The sequence below is a fragment of the Globicephala melas genome, chromosome 15 (genome assembly GCF_963455315.2).
Source record: "Globicephala melas chromosome 15, mGloMel1.2, whole genome shotgun sequence".
NCBI lineage: Eukaryota > Metazoa > Chordata > Mammalia > Artiodactyla > Delphinidae > Globicephala > Globicephala melas.
In genome coordinates this window covers 85,758,319-85,780,050 of record NC_083328.1, presented here as the reverse complement: position 1 = coordinate 85,780,050, position 21,732 = coordinate 85,758,319, and the positions used below count along the sequence as shown (strand labels likewise).

Here is a 21,732-nt window from a genome sequence, read left to right as displayed (position 1 = left end):
CGCAGAACTCCTCTCACGGCGCCCTGGCTCTACGGATTGGCGCGAGAGTCAAAAGGCGTTGGCCGCCTCTGGATAAGATGGCGGCCGTGGAGGCGTCGTTGTGGGGGAACTTCGAGCCGGGACGGCGACATCTGGACTGAGTCGGAGGCTAAGGTCCCAGCGTCCCTCCAGTCGTTTGTGTGAGCCCGAGGGCATGGGGCGGGAAGGGGGGGACAGGCGCCGGTGCTCCGCGCAGCCCAGAGGCGGGGTCCTTGCCAACCCGGTGCTCGCCTTCGCGCAGGCCCGGGAGGAGCCTCCCGAACTCGGCCGGCGGGAGCTCTCGGTTCCGACGGTTGGGGCAGGTTCCTGGGCACGCGACCGCGGCGGGGAGCGCGCACCCGCTCGCTGCCGCCTGAGTCAACCTGGACGGGCCTGCCTTCGGGGAACCTTCCGGGGACCCGGGGGCCTTTTCCGCCTGTGGTCCCTGCGGCGCGGGGCCTAGTGGTTTTTCCCGCCCGTGATCCCTGCAGTCCCAGGCCTGGTGGTCTTTACAGCCCGTGATCCCTAAGCCGCGCTCGGGTTGGGCGGGGACTGCAGGCCTGTGCGACAAGGGCCCCGAGATGCTGCGGCCGGGACCTGGTGGTCGCGGAGACGCAGAAAGTCATTTGCGCGTTTATTTGGTTATTACTGTCCGTCTGCTGGAGAAGAGTGCAGATTCCTTCAGATGAGGGTCTCGTTTTCCCGTTTCTGGAGAGTAAAGTTAAAAGATTTTGGAACCCTTCAGGAAGGAAATTGAGGGGCAGCCCTTTACTCCATCGGATGAAGTCCGGTGCCCTCCTGAGTTAGAATTCGGGGGTTAGTTGGTTTCCTGTGATTGCTGGGGAGTGAACTAAATAACGTGGAAGTGGTATGGGACTTCTTGCAGAAAGTAAGTGGAATTTGGCAAATAGGTTTGACAGTGACGACTAATTGTGGATATTTCCCATTAGGGTTAGTCAAATGAGCTAAATCTGCAGGTCCAGAGCTTTGACCAAATCTATTTAAAACGCAGACGCAAATGCAGTATATGTCTGTAATTACATCCTCTTCAAGTACTTAATCCTATAAACAACTTTAGATGTCAACTTTATAATGGGCGAGGGGGTGCAGATTTTAAAAATTCTTTTCAAGGGAGCAAAAATCTGGTGCCCTAAGAGGCTAGAGAGTTCTAAAGAAGGTCCATCTGCACCTTCTGTGCGGGTCATAGCTTAATGGCCCGTCACCCCCAGAAGTGGTCCTGCACAGCCTAAATTCTGTCTAGATACCGGCTGCTTTTTGAAACCCACACTTCAGGCAGGATCATCTCTCTTTGTCCCTGGCTCCCTCTTCACACCCATCGGCAACTCTCCAGTTGCCTGTGTAGAGTGAGCACAGCTGAAAGACTCACCACTCCTACCCTGACTCTGGGCTCTCAGGAGCTGGGTCTGCGTGCAGCGCTCCTGAGGCCAACTCCTGGGAGTGGGGACACCATCCCGACAAGCAGGATGTCGTGCCACCCCTTCATGTTCACGTGGTCCCTAAACGATTCCTTCGTTGCCTTCAGCACACCGTTCTATGTCACTGATGCCTGTTAGTGTGTCACAGTTCACCACCACCAACACATGACCTTCATAAGAGCTGAAGCGGCTAGTATGTGGCAGGGGTTCTGTAGATAGTTGCTGAGAATGTGGAGGAATAGATGAGTGAGGGTGAGGACCTTCGCTAGAAGCAGTCTCAGCAAAAAAGGACAAAGGATGGGAAGTTAGTCCCAGTGGAGTGAGAGCAGAGGAAGAAGTCGAGAATGGCGCTCGGATGTGTAGCCTGGTTGGTGGGGTCGATGGTGGCGCCAACTGAGGAAGAGCCAGCAGGGTGAGGAGTGAGATGGGAGGAGGGAAGGGGTGGTTAGGGGCCCAGGGTGGACCATGGAACGCTGGAGGGAACGATGAGGCTGGAAGTGCAGGTTTCTTGGTGACACCGTGAGAGTCCGTAAACGTATTACTTGGAGGAAGTCCGTGGAGAGGAGGAGCGGGGAGGAAGGGCCGGAGCGCTGCTGCCGGGCTCTCCAGGAGCCTCGGGGCGCAGCTTCCAGCAGAGCCACTGGCTGGGGCGGGCCACTTGAAGTTCACCAAAAGCTGCCCTTGTGACAGGGCAAGAAGTTCGGTGAGCCGGTGAAGGCGGAAGATGTCAGATCGCGGTGAGCTGAGATGGGGTGGGGTGTCTAACACTGAGAGGCGCCTAGGGCCCTGCAGCATGTGTGCAGAGGAGCTCGCAGGTGGACTTGGTCACGGGAAATGCTAAAGCCATGGGGTTTGATGGCTGAGGGGGAGGCCGGTGTGTCGGAGAGAACCCTGGGCTTCGGGCTTGTGCCTTTGGGTTCCCAGGGCCGGGCCGCCACTGAATGGGGACACCAGAGGAGGGCTGGGATCAGCGGGGAGCTCAGAAGTCAGGAGCTCGTTTCGCATGCGTTAGGCTTTGCAGTGCGTTTGAGGCATCTAGTGGAGAGGTTAGGGGAACAGACTAGTGGATAGTAAAGGACAGCCGCACGGCCAGGAGGGCGGCCTGGGCCGAGCCCTGAAGACACCCGCATGCAACAGGGGAGCGGGGAGCAGGAAGCAGCTGGGGGTGCAGGGCCACGTTGGTCATCATCTGGGGCAGTGAGCAGGTTGACCAAGATTTCAGCCCCTTGGGGTGGTTGACTGACTTCGTGATAGGAAGGCAGGGGCCCAGAGCTTCTGCTCTTCTCCAAGCCCTGATGGAGAGTTTCATTCTGACAGATTAACAGTTCTTTTTTCTCTCTCTTTGTAATTGGTTTTCTTTTCTTTTTTTTTTTTAATTGAGGTATAGTTGATGTACAATATTATATGTTCCAGATGTACAAGGTAGTGATTCACAGATCAGCAGTTCTTTAAAGAGAGATGTTAAGGTTTATTAGTTTTAAAAGAGCAGGCAAGAGTTTTTAAAAAAGGAAGTGCAGGGCTTCCCTGGTGGCGCAGTGGTTGAGAGTCCGCCTGCCGATGCAGGGGACACGGGTTCGTGCCCCGGTCCGGGAAGATCCCACATGCTGCGGAGCGGCTGGGCCTGTGAGCCATGGCCGCTGAGCCTGCGCGTCCGGAGCCTGTGCTCCGCAACGGGAGAGGCCACAGCAGTGAGAGGCCCGCGTACTGCAAAAAAAAAAAAAAAAAATTAAAAAAAAGGAAATGCGTTTTGAGAATAAAATACACAGTGCTCCTTTAATAAAATCCTGGACTGTTCAACAACCTGGGTATCAGCCATGTTTTACAGAATTGCAGTATTTTGGAGGGCGTTTCTGTCTTATTCTCATACCCTCAAAGCATAAAATCAAACCCCTACATGCTGGAGCTCTGCTTTCCAGGGGATTTGGCAAATCAACCCTGATTCTTCAGGATAAGGTATAAGCTGATTGATTGTTGCTGCTGGGAAACGTTACCACAAGTGGGCAGTAAACTCCAAAAAGTCAGTTCCCATAGCCTTAGCTTCACACGGTATCTTGTCTTCAGTTTCTCTGTGAAGCTGTTGGAAGAAGGAAGACTGTTGTGACTGTTTAGTTCTGCTGCATGTATTCAAGACCCTGTGAAGCACGTGTAATGGGGTCTGAGGTGGTCGCCTTCCCCCTCCTTGCGGGATTGTATTTCCCTTTCTCGATTATATCACTAAATCAGAAAGCACTGGTTTCGTCATAAGTTTCTTTGAATGGGTAAAGTAATATTTTAGAGTAATAGTTTTCTTGACCTTTTAACTCCTGCAGAGGTTGTAACGTAAATTGAGTCCAGCACGGTGCCACCTGAACCGCTTGGGGTGGGGTGGGGGCCGGACGGAGGGGCACAGGCAGCGTGCTCACAAGGCTACCAGTCAGTGCGCTGCTCGCAGACTGTCTCTGCTGAATTTGACCCTTCCCTTCACACCTGGCTGGTTAGGGCTTTGATGCACACATCGGAGATCCATACAGACACATGCACGTGTATATATAAACGCCTATAGCGTACCCGTGCGTAGCTGTATATCTGTATATGCTTTGAGGGGTTTCTGGTTTCTGTTGGTTTTGGTGGTTTTGTTTTTGCGTGAGCCCAGTTCTGATCACATGTCTGACTTGGGAGACGGAAGCACTGAATGAAGATGAGGCATTTTTTCAATCCATACCCACGCGTTCTTTTAAAAAACACTCGCCAAATTGATTTTCTTTTTTGACTTTAAAGTCCTCTTATATTTACTCTTTTAAATGTTTTTACTTTCCATTGAACGAGAGGAATTTTGTATGTCTGACAGACTCCCAAGATTTGTCACTTTTCTGTGTAGCTGTAAAAGGCAACGTTCTTGTCCTCCTACCTTCTGTAGACAGATTTGGGAGATCCTGTTTCTCCTTGGGTTTCTAAATTTCAGAAGCAGTTGGTTCCATTTGGAACTCAAAACTATTTTGGTATTGAAAAGGGTAATTTGTGGGTATTGATTTCATTGAAATCAGGGATACCCCAGAATAAAACCTTTTGGGTATCCTTTTGAAATTCCTAATAGCTCAACCTGTGTTACTCTTGTTGGTATTTTTTTCAAATACTCTTTTCTCTCTTTCACCATTTTGTTTTTGTGACCCAGGCAAGAGCAGGAATTTATACATTTTTTTTCTCTTTTGGACAAATCCAGAAAGCCACTGTTAGACCTGACTTTCAACTATCTTTCACTTTTCAAGTATTTTCTTTCAGAAAAAACGAATCTCTTAAATTGTAGGCGGTACAGCTATTTGTCGCTGTGTGCCTGCCCCTGAGGCCCCACCGGCCAGGTGAGGGCCGAGGACTGGTGTCAGCGGCCCTGCCCTGGGCCCTCCCGTCTCAGTTGACTGTTCTCTCCCAGCCTGTGGAGGTTCCTGCTCACCAGCTGCCCTAGGAATTCGGTTCAGATCTGTGGGCTTGTTTCTCCCTTTTCCTGTTACGTACTTTGTGGTGTGATGAGGGTAAATGGTGTATGTATCTGGGCACAGTGCGGTGGTGGATCCAGTACACCAAAAGGTGTTTCTGCTTTACTCCTAAACTGCTTTTCTGTCAAAATCTGTGAAAGGCGTTGATTTTTCTGGCTTTTTCATTTGGTGTGTTCCTTTAGAGACTGCTAAGAGATGAAACGAACCAGAAAAGAAATACACTTTTTATGCCTTATACTTTTTAAAGTATTTCTTCTGAAGTTAACTTTATTTACTTTTCACTAAACTCACGGGAAGAAGTAGATGTCTCAGAGTTACAGGAACCACCCTGAAAGGCAGGAGTAACAAGCGTTGTTCTGACGTCTGAGCCCTGCAGCCCATGACCCCTGGGTCAGAGGGCACCTGCGGTAGCTATTCTGAAGAAACCCTGAGGGTTTTCCTCCAAACTGCTGGCCGAGGCTAGGGAGGAGGAGCTAACGGGGGTCCCACCTTGACTTTGCCCCCTGGCTTCTTCTCTCCTCCCTGGCATCTCTCCTCTGCCCCAGGCCTGGGTCTGAGTTTGGGTCCAGGTTCACTGGGGACCTTGCCCAGGGCCAGGCAGTGGCCCCACCCTAGACCTTGACTACCCAGCCCCTTCTCTGCCTGCCTGCTGGGAGGGCGCTGGCTTGCTTGCTTGCCTTTGAATTCCAAATGGGAGTAGCAATAAAGCTGCTTGGCTGTCACCTCGCCCAGACGCACTTTGCCTTGTCTCTCAGGGTTGCACTTGACTGCAAGGAGAGGGGTGCTCTGCTCAGGACCCAGCTTGCCAGTAGGCTTTAACTCAGGGGTGAGAAGAGGCTGAACGCCAGGAAGCGGTCTTGTAAAAGGATTGCTGACTTTTCCAGATGTGCTTTTCTGCTTTTATAAATTTCCTCCGAATTGTCCATGGGTATTGGTGGCAGGACCTGGTGTCCACACACGTTGGGCAAGCACCAATCATACATTTTCTCAAAGACTGAAACCCCCTTGAGTCCTGGAAGCCTGTTTAGCTCCCTGCTCCCCCCTGCCCTCTGAGCTACTCGTGCTGTCCCCTGAGCTTCGGGATTTTTCTGTGTGTATTTGGGGTATTCAGGAAAGAATCTGAGACAACTGGAGACTCCTTTTTAATCCGTTTGTTCCTCTGGGTATAAGGTTGTTAGGAGAAGGTATTCCTTAGCTAGTAGACTTCAACTAAAAAGTATCCAAACTGAAGTTCCAGAAATGCCTTTTTTACCAGGGAAGAGCAGCTCCCGTGAGGAGTGACAACAGGTGAGCTGGAGTTACCTGAAGAGGTGGGAGAAGGGCGAGGGCCTGACTCCTCCCACAGGTGGCAGGTGCCCCTGAGCCTGGAGGCTCATGGTCAGGGCTAGCTCCTGCTGGGAGATCAGAAAGGGAGGCGCAGTTGCAGGGCTGGTGGGGGTACGGTTTCCTTTCCTTTGCTGCCCGAGAGCCCTCCTGAGCCCCCCAGTACTGCAGTGATACAGCCGGAGCTTCCCCTCTGGGCCTCCCTTCTGTCCACTGGGCTTTCCACCCAGAGCTTCCTCCTGTTCCACTGGCAGCCCGGTCCTCTGTGTCTTTCGTGCGTCCCAGCACCCGCCCGAAGCTGCAAGCCAGTTAAAACCTTGTAGAAAGACATTACTGCTGGGTTTGCTTCATGTAAAGATTTTCAGCTAAAGAGGCTGGGTGGGGTTTCCCCGTTGCGACTCCCATTTAGGGAGCCCTTTGCAGGGAGGCCTTCTGTGAGCTTCCCCTGCACCCCAGCATGAGTCCCATGTTACACACAGCTTACCCACTTACACACTGTTGGTTCAAGCCAGTTCCAACTCTGTCTGGTTTATGAACTTCTCATACACCCATCTGGAGCAAACCTGGAGACAATCAAGATGCTAAGAGCGCAAGATTCATACTTGGGAGAGGCCGTGGAAGCAGTCCTGATGGAATCACATCAACAGAAACAAGCTGTGTTGGATTCCTTTGAAGAAAACGGACAGTCTGCGAACCTGGCAGGCCGTGTGATCTTCAGAGACGTTTATTTAGAAGCACACCTGCTCCCAGGCCCCTGGTTCTCACGGAAGCACCTGGCAGTCCTCTGTAGAGTCACGGGTGGAGCTTTACTGCACACAGGGCACTTTTCTGCTTTTTGCCCAGCGGTTCCTGCTACTAAGGAATGTGGAAGCAGGGAGCTGTAGCGGCAGCGATGGGGACAAAGGCCCTCGGCCGGGGAGTTACTGTCTTCGGGGGCCATTGTCCACTGTCCCAAGGTAGCAGGTGTTTCCCCTCTGAAGTCCGTTTGTTGAGTATTTGGGGATGGACAAGTGCCCTGCAGCCCTCGTGGGCAGGTGTGCCCGGTTGAGTAGGCGGGGGCGGCCCGGGCACTGAGCTCTTTGGCCCGTGGGGAGCGGGCTCGAGTCCCAGAGAAGCTGGGAACGCAGTCTGGTGGGAAAGGAGCGATGCGCCTTGCTCCTCCATCCTCTTCCCGGCCCCTTTTGGGGCCCGGGGTGGCCAGCCGACTGGAGCCGCGCCGCCTCTGCTCTCAGCTTTGGCCCTATGGCTCGGGAACAGCGCGGCGCAGGGCAGGAGCGGGGCCTGGGCCGGGCTCCTTCCTCCGCCAGCCGTGCGGGGACGCTGTTCTCGGCGCGCGGCCGGCTCCTCTACCCGCCGCGTCTCGGTGGCCGGCGTCTTCTATTCGCTCAGCGCGGGCGGCCCCTCTACCCCCCGCATCTCGGTGGCCGGCGTCGACCCCGCCCGCCCACTCTGAGGCGCTCGGAGGAAATGGCTGCGAAATCTTGGAGGCCTGCGGCCCGCGCAGTGAGTGGCGGCCGGGGCGCCGGGCGGAGGGTCGGCCGCTGCGAGGCCGCATAGGGACGGGCGGGGGTGGCGGCGCCCGAGCCCGGCCCGCCCGGCGCCGCAGGGCCCGCGCCCAGCCGCGCTCTGTCGAGCTGAGAAGATGGCGGCGGCCGCGGGGAGGGCGAGGGGAGGGGGGAGGGACGCGCGGGCCGTGGGCAGGAGCGGGGGGGCGGTGTCGGGGGGCGCCGGGGCTGCCGGGCAGGGTCCACTCCGCGGGGTCCGGCCCGGTCCGCCCGCCGCGGGCGTGTCCTGGGGGCTGGGTTACGGTGTGGACGACTTGAGAGGTGCGCGAGCAGGACGCCGCCCGGTGACCCCCCAGCGGCAGTGCAGGAGGAGGGCGATGCTTTTTCCTAGAAGTTCCTGGTCTCGCTGCTGGTGCGTGGAGGAAGTGATTCTGTTTCAAGTAACTGTGTAACGTAGGATTGAATCCCCCCCTCCGTTTTTTGTTTTTTATCAAGTGTCTAGTTGCTCTGGACACCTTAAAGGAGATGAAGTTTCATTCTGGTTTTTTTTTTTTAAGTGTGGTTCTTTTTGCTTTTATTTCGCTTGATGGTTTTGGTTTCTGGTCGACTATTCCTGTAAAGAATAACATTTCGATAGTTGTGTGATATTTGATGCTATAGGAAGCAAAAAAGGCCTTCAGAAAATCTGTTTCACTCTTTTAAAGAGTGTGTGCCTAGCCATAAAATACGGATTTTTAGCTTTTATTGTGCGACGTGTCGATTTGATGTAGGACACAAATTTGTGTTATATCTTATCTTCTGGTCAACCTCAGAGTAGAAAGGGGCAACGTTCACCTTCCACCGGAGGTGTGCCCGGCCGGGCTCACCAAAGACGGGCTCACGTCTTTGGGGCTCAGATCCCACGCCCTCATTTGCTCACTTTTCTTTCCCCCTCGGTTGCTCCCCCGCCAGGTTGGGAAACTCTGGAGGTCAGGGCAGGTTTTCTGCTCTGAATCCAGCACTTCAGTCAGTGACCTTAGAGTTAGGACCTTAGAACGACAGCACCTGAGCTAAGTTGAAGATACTCTTTAATTCGTGTTTTGGCCTTAGATAATATCCATATAATTTGCACATTGGTGGAATGAGATTTGAACCTCATGTACTTGGGTATTTTGCAGGAGGGAAGGGCGGATACTGAGATCTTTTCAGTGTGCTCACATAAGCTCATTACCCATAGCTTGGTAAGCGGGAAGCTGAGCCTCCACTTGGCACCAGCAACAGCTCACAGTGGGCATTCCACCAAGGTTGACCCTGTTCTGGGCAGTTGATGTGTGCTAATTCGTCTCAGTGAGTAGGATGCTTCTGTACCTGTTCTAACCTCCAAGAAGCCAAAGCACCTTTAAGGAGCTTGCTCAAGATCGCAGAGCTGGGTTCTAACCGGGCCGTTGGGCCAACCCCAGACAAATGTTCCATGATTTCCCCAGAGCTACGTAGTCCCTGGCTTCATGTTTCCAAGAAAGGTGCTTTAGCCATGGACTTTTTTTTCAACAGCTTTATTGGAGTATAGTTGCTTTACGATGGTTTGTTAGTTTCTGCTTTATAACAAAGTGAATCAGGCACGTATCCCCATATCTTAGCCATGGGTTTTAAGGAAATAAGATCTGTGACCATTAGAACGATTTCTCGTTGTATTCAACAAATATTTATTACATCCTGTGTGCCAAGCACCCTGGTTGTAGCAGGGACCAGAAAGGTGGCCTTCCCAGCCCTGGAGACGTGTGTAATGGGGACCTGTGAGGGTCGGCAGCCATGTCCCTGGAGCCTGGGGCCCCTTTTTGGCACTTGAGGGTGGCATGTATTGAGCATATACGTCTCCACGTCTAGTCCTCTACCTTCCCATCTTAACACGGCAGACGTCTCAGGTGTCACGTGGGGAGGCCCAGCCACAACCCTGCTGTGAAGCACTCTGCCTAATGCATTTCCTGAGCACCTTCTGCTTCCTAGCTGCCCATGTTCTTGCAGGCTTACGTTAACAGTGAGTTTAGGACTAAGGTGTATCTTTAATTTACTACTGATTTTCCACCGAGAACTGTCTTCTATTAGTATTCGATTAAATTCAGGCTGTTTCAGGCGAAGCGAGTTATGCTCTGATAAGAAAGGGTAGAATGAAAAGTTGGGCAGTTGGCCGCTCCCCTGATTGTCTGCTGTTACCGGCGGTGACCATGTATGCGTGTGTGAGCATCACAATGGCTTGTTGAGGAACTGTGTCACTGGGGCTTGGACACGGGGCGCCCAGTGCTTCAGGTGGCCCTTCGTGTGGATGGGGTTTGTCTTCTTGGTGAGGAAGGGAGGGTTTGGAGTGGGGACTTGGCTCCCGTTTTCTTTTTGGCGGTGGAGTTGTGGGTCCTGCTGTTGATGCTGGAAGTCTCTGTGACTGACCACAGGGTGCCTTATTGGCTTGGAGCCCCTTCCCTGGCAGCCCGCGGACTGGGTCTTTTTAGTGTGTGTTTCCCAGATGTTCCAGGTCCTGATTGTTTTTTATTTCTGTTAACATGATGTGTTTTACCTTTTTTATACACGTGTTGCAAGCTACCAAGTGACTTGCATTTGGCTCTTACAGAGCCAAGGTTGAATGTTTACAGGTCAGCTCACTGTTGTCCTTGGGTCCCGTCCAGTAGAGGCCTGATTTCTCATACACCTGGTGGCTTCAGGAAGTCCTTTAAGAAAAACGTTCCTTAAACAGTCCCTTTTGCATTTTTTCTTATTTAAATGGTGGCGTCAGGTACAGTGGAAACCTAATGTTACTCTCTTTAGGGCCAGCATCAAATGATGTGTGTTAATTCCACTGCAAAGGCTCTGTGATTAACAGTTAATGGACATGTACTATTTGGGAAGGAGGAGGCCTAACGGTCTACATTGAGCTCCCTTGATCTTAAGTGCCCACACTTCCTGGAGTCTCTTGCTTAGGCCTTTTTTTTTTTTTTAATTCCAAACTCTATTTTATCCCCCTGCCCGAGCATGCGGGCAGTGGGATAAACTTTGTTTTCTACGCCTGAGTCTATTTCTGTTTTGTTATAAGTAAGTTCATTTATGTAAATTTTTTTAGATTCCACATATAAGTGATATATATTAGTCTTTCTCTGATTTCATTTAGTATAATAATCTCTGGGTCCATCTATGTTGCTGCAAATGGCGTTTCATTCTTTTTTATAGCTGGGTAATGTTTTGATGTATACATTAACCACATCTTCTTTATCCATTTCATCCATCAGTGGACATTTAGGTTGCTTCCATGTCTTGGCTATTGTGAATAGTGCTGCAGTGAACATTGCGGTGCATGTATCTTTTCAAATTAGAGTTTTCTCCAGATACATGCCCAGGAGTGGGGTTGCTGGATCATGTGGCAGCTCTAGTGTTTTAAGGAACCTCCATACTGTTCTCTTCATTTTATTTTTTGAGTAGTATGGTTGACCCTTGAACAACATGGGTTTGAACTGTCTGGTTACACTTACGCAGGGACTTTTTCCAGTAGTAACTACAGTACTACACAATCTGCGGTACACGGAAGCCAAGTTAAACACAGGAATTGGATGGGAGTCCAGTTCCTGCGTTGTTCAAAGGTCACCTCTAATTTTGAGGGTAAGTTGTTATGTGAAGTTGAATAGGTAATTGTACGCATTTTAATAAGAATTGTTGTAACCATGATTGTAAAAACTACTTAGTAGGTGTGATTATCTTGTTTGTAATTTGTAAAGCAGGTGTTTCTCTCTTGAGTGTCAAACTTAGGTGCTATGGTTTTGTTTTTCATATGCTGATAGAGACACTCCAGAGGTATTTAATACACCTTTACAACAGGAAGGTAAATGAGGTTTCCTCCCCAATGTAAAGATGGCTGTACGGTGTTTGGGTTGCAAAAATAAGTTTATAGAGAGAGAAAATTAGGATATAAAGAAAGGATATAAAATATGAAAGGATAGAAAGAAAGCAGAAACCCCAGAAATGGCACCATTTGGAAGCCCAGTTACAGCTGTGGATGTGTTTGTGAACTTGGTTGGGGTGGGGTGGGGGGGTCAGGATGTGCTGGGAAGTGTTACCTGCTAGCTTCGCTCAAGGGTGTGGGGCTCTTTCCATGGCAGGGGCTGTAGAGTTCATCATCCTTTAATTACAGTCTTAAAGAATTGCATCACATGGCTGTTTCTGGGTTTTTCTCAAACTGGTCTCCTGGTGATGGACATTGGTTTGTGTCCCTTAGTTTAAAAAAAAAAAAAAAAAAAAGGCATGCTGGGAGCGCCCTTATAAACGCACCTGCACTTCCCTAGTTATCCCTGGCAGGTCACAGTGAAGCAGTCCCACCTGGCCGGGTGGAACAGAGGTGCTGCCTGCTCTGTGCCGAGCATGGAAGGGGCTCTTTGTAGATATTTGCAGATTCTCCTGTGAGGGCCTGTTTTCCCAACTACTCACCAGCAGACATTGTCATTTTAATAAATGACACAGGCTATTTATCATAATCTGACTGGCACTTGACATGATGGAGTTTCACAGTTGTCCCCATTTCCCTTGGCAGCACACCTAGCTGTTAGGTTTGCAGTTGGGGTTGAAGGCAGGGACACCCTGGTGTGAAGCCTGCCTTCTTCCGTGGTGCTGCCCCTTGAGCCTCTCAGCCCCCTGTCTGCTTATCAGAGGACTTACCCTACTTGTTAGTGTGTGGGTGTGGTCATGCTGTGGTCAGCAGAGGAGGACACTGGTGGCTGCCTTGGTCAGGACTGGGGATGCTGAGCCGGCACAAGGAGTGGTACCCCTGAGATGCCCCCCATGCCCCATGGACACAGGGCGAGGTCAGTGCTAGCCATTGACTCTTCAGGTTTGTTAGATTGTAATTTAAACAGTATTTGTGTTTTTAGTAGTAAGGTGGCTTTCTTCTGCACTTTCCCCACCCGGGCAGTGGGCAGGAGTTGGGGAAGCTGCCTCAAGTTGAGCTCTGCATGGATCTGTAAAAATCAGTACAGAAAATCCTGTTTTTATTTAATAACTGCTTTATTTAAGCTTGGACCTTCCCCACTGCCCCCCAAAGCTAGACATTGGCCTCTTCTAATCTCAGAGAAAGAAAGGAGGATTCCAGCTCAAGTATACAGCTTAATTCTTGACTTCTGCATTTCCAAGGTCTCCAAGCATTATTTTTGCCCCTTGGCCTGTGGCATGAGATGCAGCTCCACTCATGAAGCAGATACTTGTGAGGCAGCAGCAGGCCTTTGGTTTTTTTCTCCAACCATTTTCTCTTTGGACTTAGGTGGCAGTCCCTCTGAATGCTGCAGTTTCGTAATTGGTGCCTTCTCATCCGAGGAGAGGTGGGGAGGGTCTGGGAGAGCAGCCTCCTGGAGCGTCACTGTCACGGCCCATCAAGAGCAGCCCCTTGACGTTGCCAGTAGTGTCAAGTCTGTGGTGGTGGCCATTCTCAGACTGACCCCTTTACACCTAAAATTAACAAGGACCCCAGAGGGCTATTGTTTACGTTGTATCTATTGATATTTCCCATATTTGGCATTAAAAATGAGACATTTAGGGGCTTCCCTGGTGGCGCAGTGGTTGAGAGTCCGCCTGCCGATGCAGGGGACGTGGGTTCGTGCCCCGGTCCGGGAAGATCCCACATGCTGCGGAGTGGCTGGGCCCGTGAGCCATGGCCGCTGAGCCTGCGCGTCCGGAGCCTGTGCTCCACAACGGGAGAGGCCACAACAGTGAGAGGCCCGTGCACCGCAGAAAGAAAAAAAAAAGAGAGACATTTAAATTTACTTACTTAAAAATAATAACATAAATGACACTTTAGGGGAACTATGTTCCAAAACAAAAACAATTTAATGAGAAAGGTAGTGTTGTCCTAGGGTTTTGCAGCTCTCCAGAACGTCTGGCTTAAGCGACAGTAGCCAGATTCTCTTGTCTCCTTCGTCCTATCTCTGTCATTTGGCTTCTGAGAAACCACCACATCCGTGCCCTTAGTGTTGTGCAAATAGTTTGTCCTTGGGGGGGCCCTCCTGAAAGGCCCGGGGGCCACACTTTGAGAACCTCTGCTCTGGGTCATGGTTAGAAATGCTCTTGTTGTTGAGAAATGGGAATTTAAAAAGGCAGTTGACTCTGAACTTGTAACACCTGGGGAAATGGGTTACTTTTAAGATAGGCAGTGTTTTCAGGGGGCCCTCAACCACGTTCTTGCTTTTTGGGAAAAACGTGGAATATCTGGCTAGTTTGTGGTCCCTAGTGAAGAGGGTTCAGTGCACACGTCCCCCTCAAAGTGGACCGCCTGGAACCAGAGCCCTAGAGTACAGCCGGGGTGCGCTCTGGGTGAGGAGGCCCCAAGGGTCTTGCGGCCTGAGGGAACGGTGGGTGGCATTTTGCCTTTATCGTAGGCTGTCCTCACCCACAGCCTCTCACCGGATCCTTACCAACAGCTCTTGCTGCAGTGAGACACGGTGCGCCGGGCCTGCACTGGGTGCTACGGGTGACACGGGGATCTGGCAGCAGTGCCCCCGTGGGCGCTGGAAGGGAGTAGCCAGCCCGGGTGCACTCGGGGCCCAGACAGACCATTGCGGATATGAAAGCGATAGGGTGAGCAGTTAGGGGGGCGGAGCTGGAGGATCAGGGTCCCTAGGAAGCAGCCCCTGAGGTGCCCAGCAGGGCTGACTGTCCTGGGGAGCGACTTACTGTGCCCAGGGTCCCGTCTGTGACCCTCCCCCCCTCCCGCCTCACAGTCACACCCTCTGTCTTGGTTGGGGAAGGAGAGGGGAGGCTCCCTCTTGGGGGCCCATCCCAGTGTTGTCCTGGATATTTAGCCAGACCTGCCCCATCTTGCAGACTCCGTGAGGACAAGAGCCTGTGCAGTTCAGAGGGGCCCTAAGACCCTGGCAGGAGCCTTGTCTTACAGGCACCAACCCCAGGGTGTAGGATTCAGATAGTCCCTTGCCAGTGTCTGAAGCCATGTTTTCTTGTTCCTTGAGAGACAAGAGGGAGCTGCCTCAGTCCCCTCGGGCTGCCGTGGCAAGGACCACAGACTGGGAGCTTTTGCACAGTGGACTTGATTGCTCGCAGCTCTGAAGGCGGGAGGCCCAAGGTCAGGATGCCGGGGCAGTTGGGTCCCGGTGGCAGGGCCAGGTGAGCTCTGGGGCCTCTTTTCCAGGGCAGGTATCCCATTCAGGAGGGCTCCGGGGGCACAAACGTGCAGACCACAGCAGGAGTCCATCCAAGGTAGCAAGTGGTTTCGTAGAGAACAGGGAGAGCCTCGTTTCCTCCACCTTAACCTGGACGCATTCAGGTGGCTCTGCTGGTTGTTCCTGAAGCGCTTTTGGAGAGTTGCCCACCGAGGTCACAAGCCTGTGTTTTCACTAGGAAGTGGATAGAGAGAAACCAGAGTGCCCACTGCCCACCCGCAATGGGGGAGCTGGGGTCCCGGCCTCACCAGAGCTTGGCCGAGGCACCAGTCCTGGCGAGCTTTTAAGCAACAAGTTTTACTTTTTGTCTGCACAGACCTGTAAAGCAAAAACACCTAAGAAATTTTGAACAGCAGGTGGTTCCTAGATTTCTCTCTGTAGTTACTGCTTGAGAAGCTCACCGTGCTGTGGGTCCTTTTGCTTCAGTGGAATTTTAATAATGACAGTGTTACTTGGAAAGCGGCATACTTTGGATTGGCCACCTAAAGGACTGCAGTGCCACTTGTGCAGTCGAGTCAGGATGAGCGTGGGGTAGCGTGGGGTCGCTGAGAGGGAGCGCTGCCAGGTCGGCAGAATGTCGTGTGTCCTCTCAAATTCCTGGACGTGCCCTCGTTAGTGACTATCCCATTAATAAAAACGGAATTGTGAAAGAGGCTTTAATTGGGAAAGCTTGCGTTTTTAAGTACTTCATAGAACTTTCAGCATCTTCTCAGTCCCTCCTCATCCCCAGCAAAGGATTCGTCATGAGACGGAAGACTCTTAACGTGAAATGTCAGTAACTGTGAACTTTGGCCCAGCCTGTTAGAACCATAAATTGAGTTAGCAGAGTCCGAAATAATGAGGTTATGTTGTAGCATTGGATATAAATTGTGACCGGCAGGTTAGAATTGTTTCAAAATTAAAATTGTTAGCTTTGAATATGGTTTTGGGGGTGTGAGGTTCGGAGGACCGCCTTGTTTTGCCGCTAGGTGGGCAGGACAGGTGTGCGCTTGTGTGTTATCCTTTTGAGAAGCTGCAACTGTTTTCTTGTGTTTGTTGTGCTGTGGAAATAGGAGCTTCATTGTGGTTATGTATTATATTTTAAAGTATCAGAGAAATTAGTCTCCAGTCCATAGAACTAAACATCTTCAAATGGGTAAGAGGCAGTTACTTACCCGTCACGAGCTTTGTAGAAGTGGAGCCTTCAGATTTACGTGGTTGTAGAGTTGGGCATCACTCACGTTTGGGGAGCGTATTTTTGGTTTTGCTCTAAAGAAAATCACTTCTGGCAGCTTAACGTTTTTCAAGGGTTGGATAGTCTGAAGGGAAAATGAAGCGGTGGTTTTAGAACAGTTTTGTGGAAGCAAATGTTTCCTCTCCTCTGACACTGAAGTGCGGATATGTGTGACTGCTTGGCGTGTATCCAGCATGTTCTTGAGCTACCGGAAACGGTGTGTTTTGAAACCCTTTGGAGGCTAAGAGCTCAGAAGCCCTGTCCAGGGTCACAGTCGGCCTCGTGAGCCGGCCCTGCCGGGTCGGCGTTTGCACTGCTGGCACAGAGGTTCCTGGTAGCGCCCCTGAGGGGCCAGAGGGGCCTGCAGCCAGGGGCCGCAGAGCATCACCGATGGACTGCATTTTTCCAGGTGGTGTGTGGCAGGCATTTTCTCGAAGATGCACAGTGTGAGACTGGAGGAAAGTAACTGACAATGTTTGTTACTGATGACAAAATTCCAGCTTTAAACGAAAGTTAGCATTTTGAAAAGCTTCTATCTGCCACCCTGAGCTTGATGGCTTCCCAGTAATGAAAGACATTTCAGGAGATGGGCGCTAACGTTAACAGATGCGTCTCATGTTGTCTAATGAAATGTGCCAGCGTGTGGACTCTGCATGTGTCCAGCTGGCCACCGTGCACACAGGCAAAAGATGTTTTCAGAGTGCGTTACGACCCAGGAAGGTGTGGAGCATTCATGGACGTGGTTGCAGATTCGTGTTACAACTACTTTTCATGTAAATGCGGCCTGTCGAGGTTTGATGTGGTATCAGGGAACATCCACAATTCTGAAAGCCTTTCTCAGGTTTAATTTTGGAAATACATATCCCACATAAGCAACCGCTCTTTGGGGTCCTCAGTTTTTAAGGGTATAAAGGGACCTCAACAGCAAAAAGTTGGAGAGCTGCCTGGGAGGTGGTGGGCTGCTTCCTGCCCTTGGGTGGTCTGGGGGAACCTAAGGTTTCATGTTGGTATTCGTAGGTCTGCTTAGGAAATGGAGCAGTTTTCAGCTGAGAGGACATTTGCACTTAGAAATGTAAAGATATAAAACTATCTCAGTGCATTATGTTCGCCTCCAGGTTTTCTTTTTCCCAGTTTCAGGGATGCCCGCCCACCGTTCTTTTCCTCTGGGGAAACGTTGTTACTAGTATGGTGTGACCACCGTTTGGTGACCTGCTGTTGTGTGTGGACCCACATTTTAAGTTGTGTTAGGAGCATAACACAATTTTTCTTTTTTAACTTTTGCCTTCATCATAGGGGTTTGTTTTTGTTTCATGACCTGAAATTTTACATTAGAATTTCTGGGAAGCAATTATGAAAGTGATCTTGCAAATGTAAAATCAAAAAAAAAAATGAACCAAAATGAACCAGATTATCTACAATGATATGATCTATTCTGAATAAAGTACTTCATTCCACTTAACAGAAATAACTGGATTTTCCTTTTCTGATTATTCAGAACTCAAATCCAGAGGCATGGGGTTTTTTTTGGGGGGGGGTTCATATTAACATAAATTGAAAAAACTTTTTAATTCCTGAGAACATCGTAATTTCTTTGCTTTTATAAATGTTCACTGTTGTGAACAGTTTCTCCTGAGAAGTTTCTCGTTTTGAGATGGGTTGACCACATGTGAGAGAGGTGGTGGCCATGGGGGGGCGGGGGTGACCAGAGTGAGATGGTCGCTATCTCTTTAAAAGGAGGTGGGACGGAATGTTTGCTCTGAGGTCACCAAGGAGACCACAGTTACAGGGGAGGCAGTTGGTGTGAGGTGAGGAAGAGGTGAGGTGCGGGCAGGGAGTCCTGGGTCTAGAATGCGAAATGTGTTAAAATGTTAACATCGAGGACTTACCTAGAAACAGAGACACGTTTGTGGAGCAAACTAGGTATCGTGACTGAATGAGGGCACAGGAGGAGAAACGTTCTTTAAATATGTAAATACACGTAGATGAGCTGTACCACGGTGATGTTCAATAATCATAACATTAGTCCTCTGAAATCTCTCTTAGATTTTTAACTAAAAGGATGACATAGGTATAGTGTTCTAGGGCTTCCTTGGTGGCACAGTGGTTAAGAATCCGCCTGCCAAGGCAGGGGACACGGGTTCGATCCCTGGTCAGGGAACTTAAGATCCCACATGCAGCGGAGCAACTAAGTCCATGTGCAACAACTACTGAGCCTGCGCTCTAGAGCCCACTCAGTAGCCACAGCTACTGAGCCCACGTGCCACAACTACTGAGCCCGCATGCCACAACTACTGAAGCCATGCGCCTAGAGCCTGTGCTCCACAACAAGAGAAGCCACCGCAATGAGAAGCCCACGCACCACAACGAAGAGTAGACCCCCGCTCGCTGCAACTAGAGAAAACCCACGCGCAGCAGCAAAGACCAACGCAGCCAAAAATTAAATAGATTTTTTTAAAAAAAAGGATTTCTAGGGCTTCCCTGGTGGCGCAGTGGTTGAGAGTCTGCCTGCCGATGCAGGGGACAGGGGTTCGTGCCCCGGTCCGGGAAGATCCCACATGCCGCGGAGCGGCTGGGCCCGTGAGCCATGGCCGCTGAGCCTCCTGCGCGTCCGGAGCCCGTGCTCCACAACGGGAGAGGCCACAACAGGGAGAGGCCCGCGTACCGCAAAAAAAAAAAAAAAAAAAAAAAATCTAAATAATGACTTTTCATGTGTAATTTTTTTGTTCATGTTTTCATGTTTTGTTCCTTTCTCTCTTGTCTCTGGGTTTTTATTGACCTTGGTCCATCTCAAAAGTAAGATTGTAATTGGAAAGCATCTGGTACCAATTATCAGTTTTCAAACTCTCCTTCCCACTGAGGCCTCTGCCCTCTGCCCACCAGCTTCCTCCCCACCAGTGTGCCAGCCGAGGCCTGTCCAGCCCGCCCCTTGCTTTCAGAGTGTAGTCAAAGTATCTTCCCTTCTTTAAAAGTCCTTAAGGGAAGCAGGGGACTTTGTTTTGTGGATTTTGTTTGTCGACTCGCTGAATGTCTTTGTGGGTCACGTAATGTACATTCAAATAAGAGATTGTTTGGAAAGTTTCATGCCTTTTTTTCCCTTAAACATGATTTTAGTTATAGTTGCTTTAAATCTTTAAACTATTTTGTTGTTTTCTTTTAGGAGCTTACTCCGTGATCACAGTCTCGAGATAATCTGCGTTGTAATCTGTGAATAGTGACCGACAGCAGCAGTGTTGCGGGGCTTGGCGCTTCCCTTGGACCCTGCAGTTGCATCGGCCAGGCTTTGGTTGTTTTTAGGAAGTCGGAAGAAGCGCCCAAGCTTCCATGTGGGGCAGGTAACGTGGCAATAGTGTTAAACGCCAGCAACACAATTTTAAGTTTTGATGTCATGTTTTCTATTTCAGAAGTGGCATTATATGTAAAGAAACTAATGTAACATTAGTATTTGTTTGAAATGGTTTAAGCTTTAGCCCGAGATTTCTTGAAGAGTGTCTAATTGTGTGTTAAGAATCTGATTCAGAGCACTACTTTATCTTTACATGAGTGGTTTTTTTAGTGCATTTACGATGACGTTTTATATTCTCTCTGGTGAGAACTGTATTTTGTAGAGGAGAGTCCTTCCTGCAGAAAGCCTTGGGTGACCAGGACAGTGGCGTGGTCCTTGGTGGCACAGGTGCTGATGTCACAGCTACTCCTGCAGCTTCCGAGTGGCCTGGGAGAGTGTGGGCCTAGGCCCAGGGTGGGGGAGTTACAGACCTGGACACGGAAATGGGAGGTGACAATACTTAGTGGGAACCAAAAAGAGAATTCAGTTGTGTGTGATGTTTAATTTTGTGTATTTTCTGTTTGAAGGTTTTCATTCTGTATTAGTCCTTCCCCTGGGATGGAACATGGCATAAAACCTGAGTCATCGTTAGCATTTAAATGTAATTGAAGCCTACACCGCTTGGGAAAAAATTCTCAAGGTATATACTATCTTTTTCAGGCTTTTTCATTTTAAACAGGAGCGACGTTTTCACAGACATGACCCTTTAAACAGTCTGTTAGAGAGAGGAGAGACGAAATACACGCCAAGGGTGCGTGTGGCTCAGTGTCTCCTCAGCGCCCCAGCGACTGCTGCTGCAGACCCTGCGCGCAGCGCCGGATGGGCCCACCTTGTGTCAGCAGTCGTGGCTCGGGAATCTGGGCAGGGTTCAGGGTCCGAATCCCCCATCTCCATGTGATCCCTCCAGCAGCGTGGTCAGACGTCTCACACACAGCTTGGGGCTTCCAAGCAGTAGGCCCAGAGCCAGCACAGCGCTCTGTCCACCGAGCTCTGCGGGCAGAGCCAGGTGGGCCCCGCGTCTCTGTGCTGGAGAGCCCGAGGCACCTGCCACCCTGTCCTGTCCTGGCAGCACTGCTGCTCGCTTCCTCTTTCCCTGCTACCACTTGTACAAATCCTCGTCCTCAGCAGTTGACCAGTTCACAGATTTGGTTTGCTAGCTGTGTTTGTCTGCTGAACATTAGATACGTAACTGTTACAGTTTTCTTCAAGAACCCCCTTGAATCCTCTCAGCGCACTTTAGGAAACACCTTCGGGTTTTGTAGGTGGAGAATTGTTGCGATTCACTGTGTCTGGGTTTCCTCCGTGTGGGTGTTGCCCCTTCTCGTGCGCTCTCGTGGCTGGTGGGTGCCTGTCCTGGTCCTGGACCGCGGCCCTGGCTGACGCCTGGTGTGGTTTGATTGCATTTCCCCGTTAGGTATGGACGAGAAGGGTGACCCGAGTGGTGAGGATGCGCCCAAGGCCATCAAGCCCACCAGCAAAGAGTTCAGGAAGACGTGGGGGTTCCGGAGGACCACCATCGCCAAGCGCGAGGGCGCTGGGGATGTGGAGATGGATGCCCTGGACCCGCTGCCCCGGCAGCAGCAGAGCCCGTCGCTGCGTCGCAGTGGAAGGCAGCCGAAGCGGACCGAGCGGGTGGAGGAGTTCCTGACCACGGTACGGCGCCGGGGCCGGAGGGGCACCCCCGTGTCCCTAGAGGACTCGGCGGAGCCGGCGTCCTGTCCAGTGACAGATGCGGAGAGCGCCTCTGAGGGGAGCGTGGAGAGCACCTCGGATGGGAAGAGCGGTCCCAGGTCTGGCTCCACGGGTGCTAAGGAACGAAAGGCCTCCTCGGCAAAGGCCAGAGGGCGTGGTGACGAGGATGACACCTCCGATAGCGACAGTGATGGGCTGACTTTGAAAGAACTCCAGAATCGCCTGCGGAGAAAGCGCGAGCAGGAGCCCACGGACAGGCCCCCCAAGGGCGTCCAGAGCCGCCTGCGGAAGAAGCATCGGGAGGAGGACCCGGTGGAGACCATGGACGTTGAGGCAGGCGATGCAGTGGAGGGCTCGCTGCCCGTCCCGCAGGAGCTGGAGGCCGACCTGGGGGCTGCGTCCCAGGCGGCGAAAATGGACAGAGAGAGCCAACTGGAAGGGAGGGCGGCCCCAGGGGGGAATGCAGAGGAACCCGGAGACGCAGTCCGACACAAGCCCGAATGTGAGGTGTACGACCCCAATGCCCTGTACTGCCTGTGCCGCCAGCCTCATAATAACAGGTGGGTCGTGGGAGGATG

At 51.2% G+C, this 21,732-nt stretch overlaps 1 protein-coding gene across 5 annotated transcripts in view; it reads left to right on the top strand.

The window, feature by feature from the left end:
- The first annotated feature begins 21 nt into the window (after window positions 1-21).
- DIDO1 (death inducer-obliterator 1) overlaps window positions 22-21,732 on the top strand; it is a 51,701-nt gene continuing 29,990 nt past the window's right edge. For 2 of the 5 annotated variants that reach the window (XM_030841580.2, XM_070043534.1), the window contains exons 1-4: window positions 7,644-7,750; window positions 19,298-19,472; window positions 19,990-20,102; window positions 20,877-21,714. In XM_030841580.2, coding sequence (XP_030697440.1) covers window positions 20,879-21,714 — 836 coding nt within the window. In that variant the 5' untranslated portion in view covers window positions 7,644-7,750; window positions 19,298-19,472; window positions 19,990-20,102; window positions 20,877-20,878. Of the gene's footprint in view, window positions 180-7,643; window positions 7,751-8,051; window positions 8,165-19,297; window positions 19,473-19,989; window positions 20,103-20,876; window positions 21,715-21,732 lie in introns of those variants that run through there. The other 3 variants (XM_030841579.2, XM_060284232.1, XM_060284233.1) reach the window with 3 other exon arrangements.